We start from the raw sequence: 22,301 nt of genomic DNA on the forward strand, positions 1-22,301 counted from the left end.
CTCTCATATCTCTCTTCCCCCCCCCCCCCATAATCCCTACACCTCATCCCTTTAGACATAAACCATTGACCAAGTCTGGGACTAGGAGTGGATCTAGCCGCCCCTAGGCTCCTCTCTGAGAGGGAGTCTAGAAAGCAAGGGGGTCCACTCTGAACCTTGTGACTGAACAGGAGGGATCTCCTTATTGTCTTCCCTGAACTGATCCCCAAATAAGCAAGGCCTGTAGTATGTTTGGTGATGTATGGTTAGCACATTTTACACAGTTTACTGACGTAGTTTCATGCCAATTTTTGTTGCGAGCATGCCAATTCTTGTTGTGAGTGAATAAAAGTTGAGTTTTGTGAGTTAAAGGATCCCTGGTGGTGTTTCACCTTAATCCTGACCTGGGAATCAACAAACCTGAGTCATCGTCCTGAGAAATTGGGAGGTGACAGAAGGAGGTAGAGAGGAGTGAGCGGTCTACATCAGCATATCAGTTTAATCACCTCTATTTCCCATGGCTTTGGTTTGCATCCCAGATTGGTCTTGGAGCAGGCAAAACAGATCCCTTTCAAACTAAATTATACTGGAAGACTGTGCTTCCAGAGCACACCTGACACATTCCAACTGCTAACAGAGGTTCCCTCCACATGACCAGACTAGTGCTAGTCTAAAGAAACACCTCTTAAAGCATATACAGGATAAACTTTAGGTCCTCAGCACAAAATCTTTCCTTTACAAATCTATTTCCACTGCACCACATTCTTGCTAATGTATACATGGCCTGATCTCATTAAGAGTAATAGACAGCAAGTTATACATGAAAAAGATGGTCAGAACATTAGAAAGAAGAGAACACTTAGGTATTCGCAATCTTGATATGCTCATTGGAAGAACATAAGCTGGTGCCATTATGGAAAAAATAAGACATATTAGGAGGATGTGACAGATGTAAAAAACGTATCAGTTAGAACAGACGAAGCATTATGTGAAAAGTTGAAAAGGTAAACCTTTTAGCATCCAGTATTTTTTCATTTAAATTTCTGGTTACAAAATATTAGCTAGAATTAATCATTAAACAAATACTCTCTCTAACAAGGATGAATCTGCTAAACAACCTGAAAGAATATCTATCCTGGGCATTTTCAGTTTTTAACACCTGTTTGAGTTAATCTATATTCTAAAGAGAAAAAAAAAAAGCTACTTCTGGAACTAAGTGGACAGTCCTAGACCAAAAGTATGAGAGTGCATGGCTATGTAAGTATGCATCACTGCCATTGCCAAAAGGCTTGGCTCAGACATGTTGCTTCATCTCCTGCTCTCATTCAGGATAGAGAAAGAAGTTTATTCAGAGTTTAAAGGGGAAAACACAACTGCCTTTACAGGTGATACCACTTAACCTCATCAACATACTGCAGAAAAGAACTATAAATTTTTCTTATACATATCAATATATACAAAACTCAGCCTCTCTGCTTGCTTAACAGATGCAGTACGTTGCAACAGACACTAAGAAAAAATATCTTGGTTTCTTTCCAAACAGCTAGTGAATCAAAGAACATAGTTTCTCAACAACTTTTTGTTAGCAAACTATCAAAAATAGTGCCCACAATAAACTTCTATAAAAACATTTCTGTGCATTCCAGTGATTACACAAGTATTAAGATGTCTGTAACTCTCCTTTATTTCTAATTAAGACAATGATGCTGCTTTACCACTCACTCTCAATACTGCATTAATTCTAAATATCTTTATATCAGAGACTTTGAGCTGATACTAATATTATTTAACTTTTAGCTGCCACATAAATGGAGAACACATATAAGTAGTTATGTCAATGCTAATGATATTGAAATCTTTATGGTTGTAATTTTTTATAAACTTAGGGAACAAAAGATAAGTAATCAATGTAAATCACTTGGGTAAGTAACTCTTGACAAGACAATGGAATAGAAGGAACAAATTGACCTAAAACCAGGAACCAGAAACTTTAGTGGGCTGGTTGCCCAAGAAGCTTGGCTATACTGCATGAAAATGTGCCCTTTAGGTGAACTTAACTAATTATAATATGAAGACCACACCTCTAGAAGTTAGGATACCTACCTCCACCTGAAGACCCTCACCCACTGAGCTTGCACAGTAAAATTAAAAGACACTGCACCTTTAAATGAAGACAAGGCACTATACACCTATCAGCTTTAAGGTATGGAATTATGGGCACCAGTAAAAGGTTGATAAACAATGAGTATGGTAATTGTGCTAATTTACAATGTATAAATGAATGACTGTTTTAGTGCTGGGTGTGCTAGCTTTGCAGGGATATCCTCTAGCACCCCTTTCTGTGCAGAACCAGCAATAAACAGCTAATACCTCAACTCTGTGTGTTATTGGCTTGCACACTGGGTGGACAATCCCACAAGTTTTGGGACAACACTAAGAGCTCTTTAAAAAAAATAATAATCCCTCAGTGGAAACTTTCAAGCAGCATAACATGGAAAAATTACACATTATTTGTCACAAGGAGGAAGTCAGAGAAAATACAATTTTACAACATTGCTCTTACAATATAACCAGACGTGTGTGTTCCAAAACCGAAGTTTCCTCAACTAACACTATTCAACGCACTTTTTTTTTTTCAAGAAATCATGAGAAAGATGGGCCAGTCCCACTACATCTGTTCATAAGTTGTGAAGTGATACATTCAACTACCTCTTTTTTAACCCTTTCTGCAATATTTCTCCACCCATAAATACCGGCAAGGATACATATCTCAGAGTTCTGAAGAAAAAAAATAAATTATCGTTTCATTGCCTAAACTGTGAAAATATTAGGCAAATAAAAGGACACCGCTACCTCACTGAGTCAGACTGCTGACCGCCACTTTCCGCTCTGCTCATAACACGCCTCTGGGCTGAGCCGGTGTATTGGTTTTGTGTGGCAAGGTTTTGGTAGCGGGGGGGGTTACAGGGGTGGCTTCTGTAAGAAGCTGCTGGAAGCTTCCCCTGTGTTCGACAGAGCCCATACCAGCCGGCTCTAAGACAGACCCGCCGCCGGCCAAGGCCGAGCCAATCAGCGATAGTGGTAACGCCTCTGTGATAACATTTTTAAGAAGGAAAAAAAAGTTGGGATGGCGGTATTCGGCAGCCGGAGAGAGGAGTGAGAACATGTAAGAGAAACAACCCTGCGGACACCAAGGTCAGTGAAGAAGGAGGGGGAGGAGATGCTCCAGGCACCGGAGAAGAGATTCCCCTGCAGCCCGTGGTGAAGACCATGGTGAGGCAGGCTGTCCCCCTGCAGTCCATGGAGGTCCACGGTGGAGCAGATATCCACCTGCAGCCCGTGGAGGACCCCACGCCGGAGCAGTCTGTGCCTGAAGGACTGCACACCGTGGAAAGGACCCATGCTGGAGCAGTTCGTGAAGAACTGCAGCCCGTGGGAAGGACCCACGTTGGAGAAGTTCGTGGAGGACTGTCTCCCGTGGGTGGGACCCCACGCTGGAGCAGGGGAAGAGTGTGATGAGTCCTCCCCCTGAGGAGGATGAAGCGGCAGAAAATAACGTGTGATGAACTGACCGTAAACCCCATCCCCGTCCCCCTGTGCCGCTGGGGGGGGGTGGTAGAGAATCCGGGAGTGAAGTTGTGCCCGGGAAGAAGGGAGGGGTGGAGGGAAGGTGTTCTGAGATTTGGTTTTATTTCTCATTACCCTACTCCGGTGGATTTGTAATAAATCAAGTTAATTTTTCCCCAAACTGAGTCTGTTTTGCCCGTGACGGTAATTGGTGAGTGATCTCTCCTATCCTTATCTCGACCCACAAGCTCTTTGTTATATTTTCTCTCCCCTGTCCAGTTGAGAAGGAGGGGGAGTGATAGAACAGCTCTGGTGGGCACCTGGCGTCTAGCCAGGGTTAACCCATCACAGCCGGTGAAGCAAAACGAAAGAGGGCGACGCAGAGGCGCCCCAGCAGCCGGGAAGGAGCGGGCTGCTGAACCCACCCACAGCCACATAGCGCGGCTACTTGGCACGCCGCACCTTACCCGCAATCACCGCTACCCGCAGGGAGAAGGCCTCAACAGTTTCTTCGCCCCGGGGACCTAGGGAGCAGCGCAGGTGCCCGCCAGCCCTGCGGAGACGGCAGACGCATTACCTGCGGGGGGTGCATGTCTCACCCAGGAGCCGGCAGCACCTCCTACTCCTTCCTGCGGTCTCCGTGGCCACTATTTTTGTTAAAAGAAAGGTTTGCCGCTCACTCCCCTAAGTCCTGTCGACTTCGGGTAAGGAAGGCGATACCACTTCTCTCACACTAGAAAGCGAGCAGGGCCGAAGAAACGCTTCACCTTACTAAAGAAAGAGTCCTCCCTCACCCCCCCCCAAAAAAAAAATCCCAAACAAACAATCAAAACAAATAAAAAACCCCCCAACAAATACTGTTCTAAGCAGTACCGCTATCCTCGCCCAGTGGTGGAGGGAACGAAGCTCCCTACTTCATCGGATTACGGAGACGAAACCCACCACTAGCGCGACAGAAACGACGAAACCAAGATGGCGGCTGCCTGCCGACAAGAGGGAGACAGCCGCTGCAGCGGACTACGTTTCCGAGAATCAATTGTGGCCAGACTTACTGCTGCATGGAAGAAGACTACAACTCCCAGCAGACACCGCGCGGCCCGGCTAGTGGGACTGGGAGGGAAGGCGAAGGGCGGAGCTGATAAATAGTGGCACAGAGCACCCGCCTTACGTAAGATGGTGGTGTCGGCCGCGCTTTAGGTGGGGTGCGCGGTAGGCAGACGCATATTCGTTCCTCCTCTCTTCGCTACTTCTATGTTGTGGCTCTTGTCGCGGGTAGGGGCTGTGGAGCTACGGTGAGGGGAAAGCCCGAGCTTGCGTACCTCGGTGCCGGCCGGTCGCTGGCAGGGGCGGCTCGGCGCTGGTGGCACTGCGGGAGCGAAGTAGTGCTGTTCAGCTAGAGCCCACTGCTTCCGTCCCTTCAGCAGGAGGTTGAGGCTGCTGTAGGCGGGGGTCGCTCAGCTCTTCCCTACTCGGCTATGTCGGACAATCAGAGTTGGAATTCCTCCGGCTCCGAGGAGGACCCCGAGACCGAGCTCGGGCTGCCTGTTGAGCTCTGTGGGGTGCTCAGCAAGGTAAGCTGCCTTTCCTCCTTCCCGCAGCCTATGCCTGGCGGTCTCTCGCTTCCCCTCTCCGCGCCGCACTACGGCTCCCCCCCCTCCCGCTGCTGGCCGAGGGCCGTCAGCCCCGTCCGCCTGTCTCCTCCCCCCCCCCGCTCCGGACGATCAGGCCGAGGCTCCCGCCTTCCCTGGTGCCGGCGGAGGGGCCTGGTGGGGCCGCGGGAGGCGCCGGCACAGGTGAAGCAGCCACCACCTGATAGCGGGGAGCCTGCTAGGCAGCTGGTCCGGCGCGAACTGCCCGAGTCCCCTCCCTCAGCCGGGGGCACTAGCACATCCTCGCCGGGCTGGGGGGGGGGGGGCGGGTTCGTGTACTTACCCCCGCATCTGCGCAGCGCCCGCCCGCCCCCGAGAGGCGGCGTGAGGAAACGCTTTCTCGGGGAAGAGCCGCGGGTGCGGCTTCAGCCCCGGCCGGGCGGCTGGGGCAGGCGTCGGCGCCCGGCCCGGGAGTCCCTGCCGCCCCCTACTCCCGTACCGAGCCCGCTGGCTGCCTGGTGTGAGCTTTTGGAGAGCGAGGCCTGCGAGGGGGCGGCCGGGTCCGCGCGGGGAGGGTGTCTCCCCCACTCCTCAGGCTCATGGCCGAAGCTGGCGGCGGGCCCGGGTGCGGACTGGGCACCTGAAGGCAGGCGCAACCCGTGGTCGCTTCCCAGGAGCAGGCCCCAGCACAGGAGCGGCACAACCTTTAGTCCAAGTATCAAAACAGGGCAATAAAATACCCCTGCAGCAAGAGATACGGGAGGTGGGGAGAAGTGGAAGGAAAATGGCACTAAAGCTTGTTTTCCCCTTTTAAAAATAAACATCGCTTTTTGCTCTTTTATCACTGAAAATAAGATGACTTGCAAGTATGTGTTGGATGATACTGGGAAACTTTAGGAGTGCTTTAAAGTTGAATGTTGAATTACTAAGTTTGAAAGCAATTTTTTTTTTTAACAGAAAGTACATTCAGAGTAATGTTGAAATATCTTTTGAATTAAAGCACTATGTTCTGAATTTCTTTCCTACACAATAAGGCCAAGCATGGGCTAGTGTAGAAGGTACAGGTCATGGAATACTGAGATCGTAAACAGGCCTTGGATGCTGAGAAAACAGCTATAACGGGGCCAGTACTCTGCTTTTTGTGAGGGACTCTGTGAACTTCTTCCAGTCTTGAAAATGTTTCTAAGCCCAGAGATGGGAGGAACAGTTAGGAGAAAAGGGCCTTGGCTCTCATCTGTAAGATCTAATAAGTCCCAGTGCTGTTTTTTACTGGTGTAGCAGGTGAAGCAATGGCTGCTTCTGACATTCTGTAGCTTAGGTACATGCAAACTTTTCTGGATGATTGTGCTGAGTGTAGCTGATGCTGCCTTTTCTGTGAAAGCATGTGATGTAATCCAAATAGTCAAGTATGGTGAAACCTGTTGCAGTGAATATGCTTGAGGGATAAGTTTACCTTTTGCTAGTTGATGCCTCAGCAATACTTGAGACAAACTAATTGAAATGGTAGCATACCATTTCTAATAAAGAAATATTTATTTTTAATAACTTATTGTGTATAATTACATTTTTAAGTAGGCTGCAGTTCTCTGTGTGCTTAGTAGTGTTTCAGTTGTTCTGCCCTTTGGTAAAGAGAGATGCTTTGAAGGAAGCAGAGAATTTGGTAAAGGAATCTTATTAGAAGTGTGTCCTGCTGGTCTCTTTAAATGTTTCAGAACTCCAGTTTTTTTCCCATTGTACTTCCTGCTTACCATTTTAAGGTGGATACAAAGAAAGAACTTTGATGTGGAAGTGTCTGTCTTGAAGCACAACGTCCTGGTTTCAGCTGGGATAGAGTTAATTGTCTTCCTAGTAGCTGGTACAGTGCTATGTTTTGAGTTCAGTATGAGAAGAATGTTGATAACACTGATGTTTTCAGTTGTTGCTCAGTAGTGTTTAGACTAAAGTCAAGGATTTTTCAGCTTCTCATGCCCAGCCAGCAAGAAGGCTGGAGGGGCACAAGAAGTTGGGAGGGGACACAACCAGGGTAGCTGACCCAAACTGGCCAAAGGGGTATTCCATACCATGTGGCATCACATCTAGTATATAAACTGGGGGGAGTGGGGACAGGCGATCGGGGGCTCAGGGACTAACTGGGTGTCGATTGGTGGGTGGTGAGGAATTGCATTGTGCATCATTTGTATATTCCAATCCTTTTATCATTACTGCTGTCACTTTATTAGTGTTTTCATTATTAGTTTCTTCTTTTCTGTTCTATTAAACCGTTCTTATCTCAACCCAGGAGTTTTACTTCTTTTCCTGATTTTCTCCCCCATCCGACTGGGTGTGGAGGGAGTGAGTGAGTGGCTGCGTGGTGCTTAGTTGCTGGCTGGGGTTAAACCATGACACACAAGAATCTAGATGCTTGAACCAGTGGTCTATTTGCCAAAACCTTCTTTCTACCCCATATACTTTAAAGGAGTCTTTTAATTCATGGCATGCTTTGATTGCAACAGCAAATGCAAGATTGACTGCTATATTTGCCTCATTTAACTGTGTCAAAGAAGGAAAGGTGCTTTCCTCCCTGTCCCTTGCTCCGAGATACTTTGGACTCTGCCTTTCGCATCTGGGAGGAGTTGGGAATATGAGAGATGGGAAAAGGAGGAAGGCAGGAAATAATATACCTCCATGACAGCTTGTGCTACCAGTTTATGTACTAAGCACAGCTGAGGCTTTCTTTAAGAAATACTAAACTTAGCAATTTGATGTATTAAGGGCTTTATCTTTGGGGAGCAAATCTAGGTCTTGCCTACGCTTGAAAATTGTTAGGAATTTCTCAGCTATAGAATTTGCTTTCTGTAGACCTCCTCTTGTTATTAATAGAGTTAACATGCTGTTATGGGACATGTATTAAGTAATATGTGTAGTATAATGTAGAAATGAGCCTGTTAGTCCACTTTCTTCCCCCTATTTATATGTTATAAAAATGGCGAATAATGGTTGGAATTAAATGCAAAAAGAGACATTTTAAACTTATTTCTTGGAGCTTTTTGTCAAAGAACAGTTGTCATGATCAAAGAAGTGCTTGCATGATAAAATTTTCAGTGCTTTTGTTTCCATTTTAATGTAATTTATAATTTTTGCACTGTGATTGAAGACCAAGCACCAGTGTGTAGCCAGTTATAGAACAGTTCTGATCAGTGTCATATGATTCTACAAAGTACAGCTCAGTATTGTTGAGATGATGATTCAAATAATAAGATTAATAATCAGAACTTTCAGTCACTTCTAACTAGATCTTTGTAGGATGAATCCAGGACTTGTTCCTGGAATATCACTTTTATTCCATGTATGGATGTGGAGTCCCTAGAAAAAAAAAAAAATCTGAATAACAAAAGGATGATTGGATGTCTGCTTATAAGCAAGTATCATCTTAATGAGAAAGTGGTTAGGAATTAAAACCTAAAGCAATATCTATGGGCAATATTAAATTGATAAAGAACTGATTGCTCTAGGCACTATAGTAGTTATATACTGTACTGGTGGGATAATGGCATATTTCTATTTATATGAAGAGAACTAGATACTTTAATAAAATCATTTTTGTAGAAATTAACTTTTATAAGAAATTATTTCATGTTCTGCTTAAGCTTGGCTTTTGATCTAACTCCAGACTTTAAATCAAATGACTAAACTCACCTTAGTGATTAATGTTTTATCCCCCCTTTAATTTGTCATCAGTATGTTTGTTACCTTTATTTTAACTGGCCTAGGCAATGCAGTTAAGACATCTGTTATCTTATTCATTTGAAACAACTTCAGTATCTTCAGGAGTTTGTAAAATGATTTTAGGGAGCTCTGGGCAGAAGAGGAATAAAAGTTCTCAATTGGGAAGAACTTTTATAGAAGTTGCTTTTTTTTCTCCTGGTGCTTGAAAGCCTGAGAAATATCAGCCAAACTGTTTTTATCGTTATTTTTCTATTAGCTGATTTTTTTTTTTTTTTTTTTTACAGTGGACCAACTACATTCATGGGTGGCAGGATCGATGGGTAGTTCTGAAAAGCAACACACTCAGTTATTACAAGTCTGAAGATGAAACGGAATATGGCTGCAGAGGCTCTATCTGTCTGAGCAAGGCTGTGATTACAGTAAGTGCTATTTCAGTATTGCCATCTTTTCATGTTTTGGGGTGCTACATATTTGTAGGCTAATGTCTGGTGAAAGCAAATACGGGTATGGCAAATTCTGTTAGGTCGTTTAAAGTTAGTGATATTAGTGCAATGCTGTGGAGCAGGGCAAGGAGTTACTAATAAGAAAACAAGCTGTTCTCATTTGAGACTGCAGTAAGCAGCTTTTCATCTCTTATCTTAGAGGTTTCTGTGGGTAGGGATACACTTTGCTTCTGGAGGAGGCAGAGTTTTCCCAGGGGTCAGTCTAAGACCCTGGACCAACTTCCCAAAGGAGGCAACATCCATCACAGTCCTTACACTTTGCACTACAAAGAGAGGGTAGTATTTCTTTGACTGTACTTTCTGAACATGACTGTACAACATCTCGGAAAGAAAATGTTCTACTGTGTGTTTCCTCCTCTAAAGTGTGGTGCTGTTTTTGCCTAATGCTAAAAGATCCGGTATTATGCTGGTAAGAATAAAGAGCCTACATATAAGTGAAATCTCATAAAGATGAATCGGCCTTAGAAGATAAAGAAAAAAAATCTTTTTGTAGCTTTCAGAATTATGATATGTATTATGAATAATGCTTGCCAAAAAGCGTGCTGTAGCTTTTCTGTGTTACCGTTAAATAGTCCAGTTATTTGACTTGGGGGGGGGGGGGGGGGGGGGAGAAGCTGGATTTCTGTCTAGCACATAACTTCCTAGAGCAGTAGTGTTAAATCTTACTATTTATGTTCTTATTCCACCAAATGTTTTGCTTTCAAAGTGAATTGAGGATGACAAGTTTTCTTTTCTTACTAATATTCAGCTTCAAAATGTGTTTTAAAAAAATTCTATTTGTGTTTGGAGAAAAAAAAGACGACTGGATTGATTACATCAACTTTATGTATTTTGGAAAAAAGATTGTGAAGAAAAGTAGATTTTTACATTTAGATGTCTGAGAGGTATTGCAGTCATCTAAAAAGTAAAACAGATTACCTCATTTCTTCTAAAGCTCTTTTTAAAACTGCTTAAACTTTTAAAACTTGCTCAAGATTTGACTTATTCAGGAATATATGGTGCATAGCAACAGCATCTAGAAGTGCTCATTTAAGTGTACTTCTGGCGGTTTGTAGAGGTACCAGCCTCTGATAAGGACTTCCAAAAAGGTGTCTCATTCACTAGTAAGAGGCTTAACATACCAACCAGGCAGAGACAGGAAGGTGGTGACAAGGAGGTAGGCCAAGGGATGTTGGGAAGTGTGCTGTAGAGCACAACTCAGCAGCTTGAATTCCAGTTGTGGTGGCAGAGAGATTATAGTGATGCTGATATTGCTTCTGGAGTGTTTTGGTATATTGTGCTTTGTGAAGGGAAGTTAGTGAGCTCCTTATCTTTTTGACTAGGAAGTGTGTAACACTGAAACTTCTTGCAGATAGCTTTTTTCCTCTCTCTTATCTGGCACTTGTTACATCTGGTAACTTGGAGTTGAATTTTTGGTGTTTTGTGGGTTTTTTGGTGTTTGGGGTTTTTTTTTCCAGTTCTTGATCTTCTTGAGTACATTGAGAAAGAATAAAAAGTGGGCAAAGTTCTAATAATTAATCAGATGTTTTAGTTGTTCCATTTTCGTTCAGGATCATGCATTGTGAGTGGTATTTGACAGTTTAATTGCTTGATTGTAGTTTGAAATGGCATCTCTGAAACCTGGTAAACTCCTGTTAATTATTTCTAGCTGCAGTTAGTGATTGCTGTGTAAGTATTAGAGGTTCAGGAATACTATTAGATCACTTCATGTGTCTCTAGGATATAGAAATTTACTTCTGAAACTGCCATGTGATTCTCTTATTTTTCAGAAGTTATTCTTCTAGGCCAGAGTTATAGAATGAATGCTTCTGGTTTGATAGTTGTTTGGTAGCAAATTGAATAGTTTTTTAAAAACCTCTGTTTTCAATAGTAGAAAATGAATTTTGCTCAAAGATAATTGTTTAAAATATTCTTCATGAGGTACATAGTTAATCTTTATTTTCATGTTCTTGTAATGTCTTGCTAACTATAATCTTACTAGCATGTATTTAAATGCATAGGAAAACACCAATAGTTGATAAAATAAATGTTGATATGATAATAGAAAGCTACTTTTGCTATCAGTGGAACTTATTCATTACCATATGTCTTGTGATTACTTTGGTAGAGAAGGGAAGTCAGGTTTCTTACTGACTTAATGTTCAGTAGCACTGATCTGATGTAGTTGGGATCTTCATCTTGAATATTTTTTGACAGTCTTCTGCTATACTGTAAGTTTAGTTTTCCTTGATCTTGCTAATCCAGAGTCAGGCATAGTAACTACCTATCTCCTAACCAGGAGTTCTCCTTAAGTACAAAGCGGGGCATGAGTGGTATGAGATGGTGTTGATGGCTGTAATAATGTTTCCTTGTAGGAAAGGGGGATTGGATTCTCATGAAGCTTTCTTTTAGGTGCTCAGATTAGGTATGCATGTTTGTCTTCGATGGGGGACATAATGATTTTCTGTGTATAATTAATGCTACTAGTAGTATAGAATGTCCATGTTTCATTGATGTGTAAGCATAAATTTGGAAAGCTGCTCTCACTGAGTAGTCTTACTGTACTTCCAGCAATGAAGATAAGCCTAATGATAAGTCATAGTATGAATTAAGAGATGTGAACGCTGCATTTGGAAAGCCATAGTCCTTTCTGATCTTGTTTTAGCATTCCTATCGTATTGGGCAGAGATGGATAGATAATTCTACAGGGATATTTTATAAAATGACACTTGTCTCTCCCCTCTTTAATTAATGAGAGGAAGACTTGTTAAATTAGCTCATTAAAGTAGCTTCTTTAGGTATTTTAAGTGTAGAATTATAATGTCATCTCTCCAAAACAGGTAGGTTCCTGTGACAGTAGTCTTTAATTGAATGGAAAACATGGGGTCTAGTTGGGCTACTCACTATATTAAACACTGGGACTGAGAAAAGCTGATTTCTCTGGAACAGAAGACTAAAGGATCAATATTTATTGTATATTCACTGGATTACATCAAGTAATGAACTGTCAAATACTAGCCATGTGAATTAAGTTATGAAGGAGGACAATGAAAGTTAATATATGATGCTGAGTTGCTTTTAGCCAGATAATGAAAAACACCTTGAAGGTGTTTTATAAGATAACAGAGTAGAGGCTTGAACTCAAGTTAAAAGCTCTTCTGCTATGTGGTTAAGGGATGAGAAGAAATTATGGGTATTATAAAAAGTTGATATATGCACAGATTTAAGCTTTGTTCTATTACTCTAGCTTGGACGTCCTAAGTTACTGCTGCAGTTGATTGTCAGAGATGGATAATGTTTTTTAAAGATATACTTCATTACTGTAAAACTCTAGTTCTTTAATTCCTGAAGTCGTGCTTTCAATGGGGACTTCTATGTACATGGTTAGGAGTTGGATGTTCATAGAATCATTTAGGTTGGAAAAGACCTTTAAGATAGAGTCCAACCGTCAACCATGCCCACTAAACCATGTCCTGTGCCTTGTCTATGTGCTTTTTGAATACCTCCAGGGATGGTGACTCAACCGCTTCCCTGGGCAGCCTGTTCCAATGCCTGACAACCCTTTCAGTAAAGAAATTTTTTCTAATATCCAATCTAAACCTCCCCTGGTGCAACTTGAGGCCATTTCCTCTTGTCCTATCACTAGTTACTTGGGAGAAGAGACCATTACCCACCTCACTACAACCTCCATTCAGGTAGTTGTAGAGAGCGATAAGGTCTCCTCTCAGCCTCCTTTTCTCCTTCATTTTGTCTTTTCTCATATTTAAGTCTCATTTTAGAGGTCTTGATCCATCTTTCAGTAATACCACAAATAAGGATGATTTCCAATTGTCCTGGTTTCAGCTGGGATAGAGTTAATTGTCTTCCTGGTAGCTGGTACAGTGCTATGTTTTTGAGTTCAGTATGCAAAGAATGTTGATAACACTGATGTTTTCAGTTGTTGCTAAGTAGTGTTTAGACTAAAGTCAAGGATTTTTCAGCTTCTCATGCCCAGCCAGCGAGAAAGCTGGAGGGGCACAAGAAGTTGGCACAGGACACAGCCAGGGCACCTGACCCAAACTGGCCAAGGGGGTATTCCATACCATGTGACATCATGTCTAGTATATAAACTGGGGGGAGTGGGGGCAGGGGGCTCGGGGCCTAACTGGGTGTCGATCGGTGGGTGGTGAGCAATTGCACTGCGCATCATTTGTATATTCCAATCATTTATCATTACTGCTGTCACTTTATTAGTCTTATTATCATTATTAGTTTCTTCTTTTCTGTTCTATTAAACTGTTCTTATCTCAACCCAGGAGTTTTACTACTTTTCCCGCTTTTCTCCCCCATCCGACTGGGTGTGGGGGGAAGTGTGTGAGCGGCTGCGTGGTGCTTAGTTGCTGGCTGGGGTTAAACCACGACACCAATGAAATCAAAAAGCACACCAGAGGTTTCAGTACTCACAGACAGGATTGTAAGGAGTTTAAACAATAAATCTTTCCCTTTTCCCCCCCCTATTTTTAATTCCCTGTTGTGGTATCCACAAGATGAAATATGTTGTTATCTCAAAAAGAACATGGAAAAAACCCAGGAATTTGAATTGGCTGAAGACTTCTAAGGAGGGAAAATATAAAAATACTAACAATATTCAAATTCAAGTAACAATAAAAATTATTTGTACTCTACGTTTTCTAAAAATTAAATCATATAGTTAATGGTTTGGTAATATTTTCAATGTTTTCTCTATGTTTTCTTGTTTGTTACTGGAAATAAAATGACTGGGGCAAAGTAGATATTTTGTTAAGACACAAGAACCTTTTCTAAAATAATCGTTTTCCAATTCAAAGAATCGTAGAATCATTCAGGTTGGAAAAGACCTTTAAGATCGAGTCCAACCATAAACCTAACACTGCCAAGTCCACCACTAAACCATGTCCCTAAAGTGCCATGCCTACACGTCTTTTAAATACCTCCAGGGATGGTGACTCAACCACTTCCCTGGGCAGTCTGTTCCAATGCCTGACAACCCTATTGGTGAAGGAATTTTTCCTAATATCCAATCTAAACCTCCCCTGGCCCAACTTGAGGCCATTTCTTCTCATGCTATTGCTTGGTACTTGGGAAAAGAGACCAGTACCCACCTCACTACAACCTCCTTTCAGGTAGTTGTAGAGCACGATAAGGTCTCCCCTCAGCTTCCTTTTCTCCAGACCAAACAACCCCATTTCCCTCAGCCGCTCCTCATAAGACTTGTTCTCTAGACCCTTGTCCTAGTTTCAGCTGGGATAGAGTTAACTGTCTTCGTAGTAGCTGGTACGGTGCTATGTTTTGAGTTCAGTATGTGAAGAATGTTGATAACACTGATGTTTTCAGTTGTTGCTAAGTAGTGTTTAGACTAATGTCAAGGATTTTTCAGCTTCTCATGCCCAGCCAGCGAGAAAGCTGGAGGGGCACAAGAAGTTGCCACAGGACACAGCCAGGGCACCTGACCCAAACTGGCCAACAGGGTACTCCATACCATGTGATGTCACATCTAGTATAGGAACTGGGAAGTGGGGGCAGGGAATCGCTGCTCAGGGACTAACTGGGTGTCGATTGGTGGGTGGTGAGCAATTGCACTGCGCATCATTTGTACATTCCAATCCTTTCATTATTGCTGTTGTCATTTTATTGGTGTTATCATTATCATTATTAGTTTCTTCTTTTCTGTTCTATTAAACCGTTCTTATCTCAACCCACGGGTTTTGCTTCTTTTTTCCCCGATTTTTCTCCCCCATCCCACTGGGTGGGGGGGAGTGAGTGAGTGGCTGCGTGGTGTTTAGTTGCTGGCTGGGGTTAAACCACGACAACCCTTCACCAGCTTTGTTGATCTTTGGACACACTCCAGCACCTCAATGTGTTTCCTGTAGTGAGGGGCCCAAAACTGAACACAGTACTCAAGGTGTGGCCTCACCAGGGCCGAGTACAGGGGGATGATCGCTTCCCTGTTCTTGCTGGCCACACTATTTCTGATATAGGCCAGGATGCTGTTGGCCGCCTTGGCTACCTGGGCACACTGCTGGCTCATGTTTAGTTGGCTGTCAATGTTGATGGCAGTCCTGTAGTGGTAGATCTGTGGGATTCAGCTTTGGAGTTAGAAGGTCTGGGGTCTGTTGTTAAAAGAACACACAGAAATGCTTTGTAGAGTTTGAAGTCCAACTTCCAGGGAAACTCACCTTTCAGCTTGTATTGTTTTTGCCTTGATTACTGTCTATTCTGATAGTGCCATTGCTGCTTTTGTACAGAGGGATTTGTACTATATACATGGTATGCATAGAATAACTTAACCTCATGAGGTACCTTCCTGTTTATCTGCTGTGCGCCCCCCCAGGCAGTTTCACAGAAAGGCCAGCACTAATTTAATCCTGGTGGTAATTTATATTAATAGATTCTTCAAACCTGTTTACAAATTCTTAACACTGAAGTGTTTATCTTATGAGTACTAGGGTTTTTCCAGAAAGGACTAGGCTGGTCAGGACAGTTCTTCCGCGTGGATCTTGAAAAATGCTTAGAGAAATGTCATGCTTGATAACTTTTAAGAATGCTTAAATTCAGCCATGTGTGCACTTTATTTTTTTGTCACTAGAGGTGACTACCTATACAGGAATGTCATGGTTTAACCCCAGCCAGCAACTAAGCACCACACAGCTGCTCACTCACTTCCCCCCTATCCAGTGGGATGGGGGAGAAAATCAGGAAAAGTAGTAAAACTCCTGGGTTGAGATAAGAACAGTTTAATAGAACAGAAAAGAAGAAACTAATAATGATAATGATAACACTAATAAAATGACAACAGTAATAATAAAAGGATTGGAATGTACAAATGATGCGCAGTGCAATTGCTCACCACCTGCCGATCGACACCCAGTTAGTCCCTGAGCCCTGATCCCCTGTCCCCACTCCCCCCAGTTTCTATACTAGATGTGACATCACATGGTATGGAATACCCCGTTGGCCAGTTTGGGTCAGCTGCCCTGGCTGTGTCCTGTGCCAACTTCTTGTGCCCCTCCAGCTTTCTTGCTGGCTGGGCATGAGAAGCTGAAACATCCTTGACTTTAGTCTAAACACTACTTAGCAACAACTGAAAACATCAGTGTTATCAACATTCTTTGCATACTGAACTCAAAAACATAGCACTGTACCAGCTACCAGGAAGACAATTAACTCTATCCCAGCTGAAACCAGCTGAATTCAAAAAGCTTATGTTCCAACTTAATTTTGAGCTTTTATTCAGATAGGATTCATACCTGCCATGTTGCTTTAATCCAGTAGTTGGTTTTCATTTTACTTTCTGTATTGCTGATGTAGAAAAACTTTTTGATTTCTAATTTGGTAGCTTAAACAAGATGCAATGACTTTCCTTGGTTTTGGTTATACTGCGATGATGCATACTCATGTAAAAATCTTAATGGAAATATACTATTGATATTAGTCTTTTTTAGAACATTTTGTTGTTATTGTGTTGTAAAGAGACATTTAGACAGTTCTGTCGAAATGCCTGGACTAGGATTGAGTAATGAATACAGTTTGCATAATGGAGATATTTTTAGTAAACTAGTTTGTTTCCAGAAACAGTAATAGGAGAGAACCGTTGCTTAATGAAGGCAGTAATGATGTGTTATATTAATATGCAAGTTGCAAGCCATTCCCCTTCAGAATGGACTTCTGAAAGGGTGGGTTTCTTGAGTATCTATTGCTTGTGGATATCTGGAGCTTGGGACAGACAAGAAGATAGAAAACTGAAGTCTGCCTGAGACAGACAACCTAGTGAATTGTCTGAACTTATTTTTCTAAATAACAATAAATTGCTATTGTGAAGAATTTAATAAATATTCATGTTATAAATTAGGGCTGGAATAAACATGTTTTAGTTCTGGTTTACCAAAAGAACAAGAACACTATACCTGAAAGAGCTAAACTGGTAGTTTCCAATTTTGACCTTCTCATTTTCTTACACCATAGTCTGAAGAAAGAATGAGACAGTTCTTTCCAGTAATCAGCTGCTAATAATAAAAAACTTTCCCCACTTTTTTAAAGATACTATTAGTTGAACAACCCTCCTTCCTCTGTCTAGCAGTATTTCTGGTTTATTTATAGTATGATGCTGGCCGCCATGAATAATTGGGCACTTGTGAGAAGAAGTACAGATTGACATCTTTAAAAATAGATTGACAAGTTAACATGCTTCATACATTTGTCAATTTAAACAGATACAGAAGCTTCCTGTGAGAGCTTTTTTCACAGAAATTTTAAACTCTACAAATATTTAAGTTTTAAAGATGTGTATTTATTTTTAATTGAAGGGAATGTCAGTGCTAAACATATTCTTAGTAGTATTGTTTAAAGCACTTTTAGCATGAAGAATCATGTCTTGCAAAATAGATTTTCAAAGATTCACCATGATGTTAATAGTACATTGGTGTCTTACTGTTACATTTTATATTTTATACAATTTAAAAGAATTTCAGAAGCAGTTGGAGTGGTAGTGTATAGAAGTGGACCTGCTTGGAGGATTAATGTGGGTAATCTTTGTATTAGCTTTTTCTAGCTACTGCTCTGAACTTTGATCTTGCTAACAGACCTGCTTATCACAAAAGGATGATGTCATTGTGACTTTTATCTACTGATAGGTTTTATTCTGTCAGCTGCTAGTTAAGTTGAATGGGAACTGTTAGCTTTTAGTTGGTGAAAGCTTTTATTAAAAAAGCTAAGCTATAAATCCATGCCCTGGGCAGAAATACCATAGCAGTAAATTTGTAATAATTGCTAATTGCATGGGGAAATATTGTTTCCAACTGTCTAAGGTTGGAAAACAATCTGTTTTAGTATGAAGTGATGAGCATTTAATTAATTAATTTTCTGTAACTTGATAATGTGCTTCCTTGGCCTTAATTGCTACTAAAAAGATGGCTTGAATAAATGAAGACATAGAATACAAGCCCTAACTGGATAGGGGTTCATTTAGGACACAAGGCAATTAGTACTTTTAGGCTTTGGTGTGTGCCTTAAATAATCAAATAGTTACATCCAGATTGGTGGAAAATCTTGGCTAAATGGGAGAGAAATCTGAATGGAGATTCTAGACAGCTGTTTTGGGTTTGTGTGGTGGGGTTTTTGGTAGTGGGGGAGGGGCTGCAGGGGTGGCTCCTGTGAGAAGCTGCTAGAAGCTCCCCTGGCTCCAAGTTGGACCTGCCTCTGGCCAAGGCCGACCCAATCAGTGATGATGGTAGTGCCTCTGGGATAACATATTTAAGAAGGGGAACCTACAGTGGGGGAAGTGATTGGAATGTGATAGAAAAGCTTATGCAGACACCAAGGTCGGTGAGGAAGGAGGGGGAGGAGGTGTGCCTGAGGAGGTGATGTCCCTGCAGCCTGTGGTGAGACAGCAGCCTGTCCCCCTGTAGCCCATGGAGGTGAACAGTGGAGCAGATGCCCACTTGCAGCCCATGGCGGAGCCCATGCCAGAGCAGTTGGATGCTCCCGAAGATGGCCATGACTCCAGGGGAAAGCCTGTGCTGGAGCAGTCTGTGACTGAAGATCGGCCTGCAGAAAGGACCCATGCCAGAGAAGTTTGTGAAGGACTGTCTCCTGTGGGAGGGACCCCACACTGGAGCAGGGGACGAGTGAGGAGTCCTCCCCCTGGGGAGGAAGGAGCAGCAGAGAGAATGTGTGATGAACTGACCCCAACCCCCATCCCCTGTTCTTCTGTGCTGCCAGTGGGAGGAGGTAGAGAGAACCGGGAGTGGAGTTGAGCTGGGAAGGAGGGAGGGGTGGGGGGAAGGTGTTCTAAGGTTTGGTTTTACTTCCTAATATCCTTGTTTTGATTTGATTTGTAGTAAATTAAATTGCTTTTGTTTCTTCCCCAAGTTGAGCCTGTCTTTTGCCCGTGACCATAAGTGGCGAGTGATCCCTCCCTGTCCTTGTCTTGACCCATGAGCTTTTCTTTATATGGGGGGGGGGGGGGGAGTGAGCTAGCGGCTTCATGGTGTGACAACAACCCTACAGAGGCAAGTGTGGTCAGGAATGCTTACTCATATGTGAAAGGACTGAGGTGATTGTATTCTGGAGAGGAAAATGCCAAAGATCAACAGAAGGGTGAGAGAGAGAAAGAGTTGATGCCTAGGAGATAATGAGATGGGGCTGGTGTTGGTGAGGCAGGCAGAAGTTGCTTGGAACATGGGATACTCCTGGACAATTATTTTTAGCATTCACATCCTCTGTACAAATTTGTATATTAATCTTACAGTCTTTGAGTTATCTGAACCAGAAATGGATGAGTTGATGTTCAAAGTGAAAATGTCAGAATGTTGTCCTGTATTTATTAAAGTGCTATAGAGCGCTACTATCCTTGGCAAGCAAAAAGCAATTATTTGGCTGGGTGGAGAAATGGAAGATTTCTTCCTTAGTACGTATTGAGGAAATTAAGTCAGAAGTAGAAAAATATGCATTCAGATCAGCTTGAGATGGTTAATCATTATGGAATTCATTGTCATAATATGAACAAGATGTGGAAAAAAAAAATCAGTAATGTGTATTAAATAACCAAATATTTTGGGATTACTTAATATTGCTGAAGAATTCAGCTTTAGTACTTGAATATAACCATATGTTACTATACACTTGAAATTAGGGCTGTAATCCAACAGTATTTTTGTCAACTTTTTATTTTCAATTAGGATATCATTCCCCCACTTGACTTTTTTATTAAAAGAATTAAGTTTTAACAGTGTTCATGATTTGACATCTACTTCAGGATCATAATTCCTGCTCATGAGTTACATCTGAGCATTTTCATGCTGTGGAACACTTCTCTCAGATGCTATACCAAGCCTTAAATAATTCCAGTGTTTGCATTTGGTGTTAAAGCTATGGTTATATACCTCAGCAATTTTTTCTGTGATATTTGCAATCCTTATTCTTGTTCAATCTGAATTTCTATGAATCTTCCTAAGATTGATTTATTGTTAGTGGATATGGTTCATTTGTATGTCACCCCCCTCCAGGGTTGTAGTGTTGCTCAACAGTCCTGCTAGGCAACCTGCTGTTGATTATAAGATCTGTATTGTGATAGCCATTAATGACACTTTTAACATCTCTACTGAGAATTTGTGTAATACCAGACCTCACTTTCTGATATGCGTTCCTGGAATGCTAAGTAAAAGGGTCAGAATACTCTTTTTAATATTGTTACGGATGCACGCACAACCAAATCCAACAGATGTTAAAGCTCAGATTTATTCTTCAGTAAAAAGTTATTTAGAACTCCGGTAACATTTTATAAACCACAGGCTCAATGATGTAAGGAGAATTAGTACTACACAGCCGACTTAAGAATCCTTAAAAGTGATGGCTCAAAATGCACATATCACTCACCTAAAAGCTGAGGGCTCTCTCCCTTGAGGAGTTACCTCGGGTGGTGCCCTGACCCAAGGGAGAGTCCCCGACTGCAGACCTGCTCTGAGGAGGACTGATTCCAACATGTCCTCTGGCGGGACCCTGTTTATACCCTTGTCGAATCTGATTTGTGGTCATTTTAATCCCTATTGGCCAAAAAGGTCACCTCAGTGTACCTGGCATGTCTTGATTGGCCAGTTCAAATTTCAACCTGTGGCTTCTAGGGTTTAGGTTTTTTTCCCCTCTTCTCCCTGCCTGGAGAAGTTTTGTTTCCTGCTGGGGAGAGTGTATTGCCACAAATATCTACTAACATGCAGCTGCACCAGGCCATCTCCTATTTTGCTGCATCCTAAAGTTGCTAACTCATCAGCCTTTTGCTTCTGTTCATACACACAGTAGTTCTTCACAGATGACTTCTTTAGTGTTGTTTCTGCTTCTCAGAGTTCATCTTTTTGCCACCTCCTTTAGACATAAACTTCATTTGCTGCTTTTGCTGTGTTCCTCATGAATTCTAATCAATGTGGTTTAGATCAAATCTTCTGGCAGGCTTCAGCCACTTCTTAGTCTGTTTGGCATGTCTTTCCACTCAGTTGAAGTCTACCATTCCCCAGTTAAGAGGACCAGTTGAAGAGAATTTGCTACCCCATGTCTCCAGACACTTAAGAATCCAGATTGCATTGTGACTAGTGTCTAATATATTCTTAAAACTTTAAGTTGCAGGAGAAAAGTTGTTTCACAACTAAATATGTGTGCATATATAGATATATATGTACACAAATAGAATTTTTTATATATATCTCTCAAGGAATTGGAGATAGTTGTGATGAGAGAGTTTAGACTGACATCAGGTCAATTTTAAACTTTAGAATGAAAGCTTTTAGGCTGACATTTGTTAGCAACATACCTTGTGCTTATAATTAGCTCTTATATGTTGTTAATTATCACTATACATTGGTTCTTACACACTAACCATTATCATTATGTATTCAATGCAGTCAAGTCTTTAACACTTATATCCTAAATTAGCTGCAAGTATGCAGTACCATGGAGCTAATGCCATATATCTAGTTTGATATCTTTGTTCTTGATGGTCCTAGTTGCTGAGGTCAAGGTGACCTGACTGGAGAGAGCTCCTTAATGGAGGGTGGGGGTGGGACACAGCCAACAGGACAGGGGCAGAATTGAAATAGGCATCTTCTGCCAACCCTGCCCCAATTTGGGATCTTTTATAACCATCTTTTACAAAATGATTTTCTAGGTGATTTTTAATCCTTGGCTCCTCCTCCTGGACTACATCCTATGTGATGGGGGGGGGGGGGGCTGTTACTTTCCCAGGCTGCAGCAGGTGCATTGCCCTGTTGCTCAGCTGTTTTGGTTTTTGGGGTTTTTTTCTGCCCCTTGTGTAGCTGCTGCTGCTTAGAGCAAAAGCAGTCTTCCCAGCTCTGGAGGCTGCACTTTTTCACTGACCAGTAATTTACCATTAAGGAGTTGGTTCTGGTTCTGGGGCTTTTGCTTTTAGCCTGTGTCCATATTTTCAAGGCCTTCGTTATCTCATTGTGGTGGGTTG

General features: G+C 42.2%; 1 protein-coding gene across 6 annotated transcripts in view; it reads left to right on the plus strand.

Annotated features, from left to right (window-relative positions):
- Positions 1 to 4,396: 4,396 nt before the first annotated feature.
- Positions 4,397 to 22,301, plus strand: part of LOC128136127 (ceramide transfer protein-like) — a 153,412-nt gene continuing 135,507 nt past the window's right edge. For all 6 annotated transcript variants that reach the window (XM_052775280.1, XM_052775281.1, XM_052775283.1 and 3 more), the window contains exons 1-2: positions 4,397 to 5,117; positions 9,125 to 9,259. In XM_052775280.1, the coding sequence (XP_052631240.1) occupies positions 5,022 to 5,117; positions 9,125 to 9,259 (231 nt within the window). In that variant the 5' untranslated portion in view covers positions 4,397 to 5,021. The remainder of the gene's footprint in view (positions 5,118 to 9,124; positions 9,260 to 22,301) is intronic.

This window comes from Harpia harpyja, chromosome W (assembly GCF_026419915.1).
Source record: "Harpia harpyja isolate bHarHar1 chromosome W, bHarHar1 primary haplotype, whole genome shotgun sequence".
NCBI classification, from domain to species: domain Eukaryota; kingdom Metazoa; phylum Chordata; class Aves; order Accipitriformes; family Accipitridae; genus Harpia; species Harpia harpyja.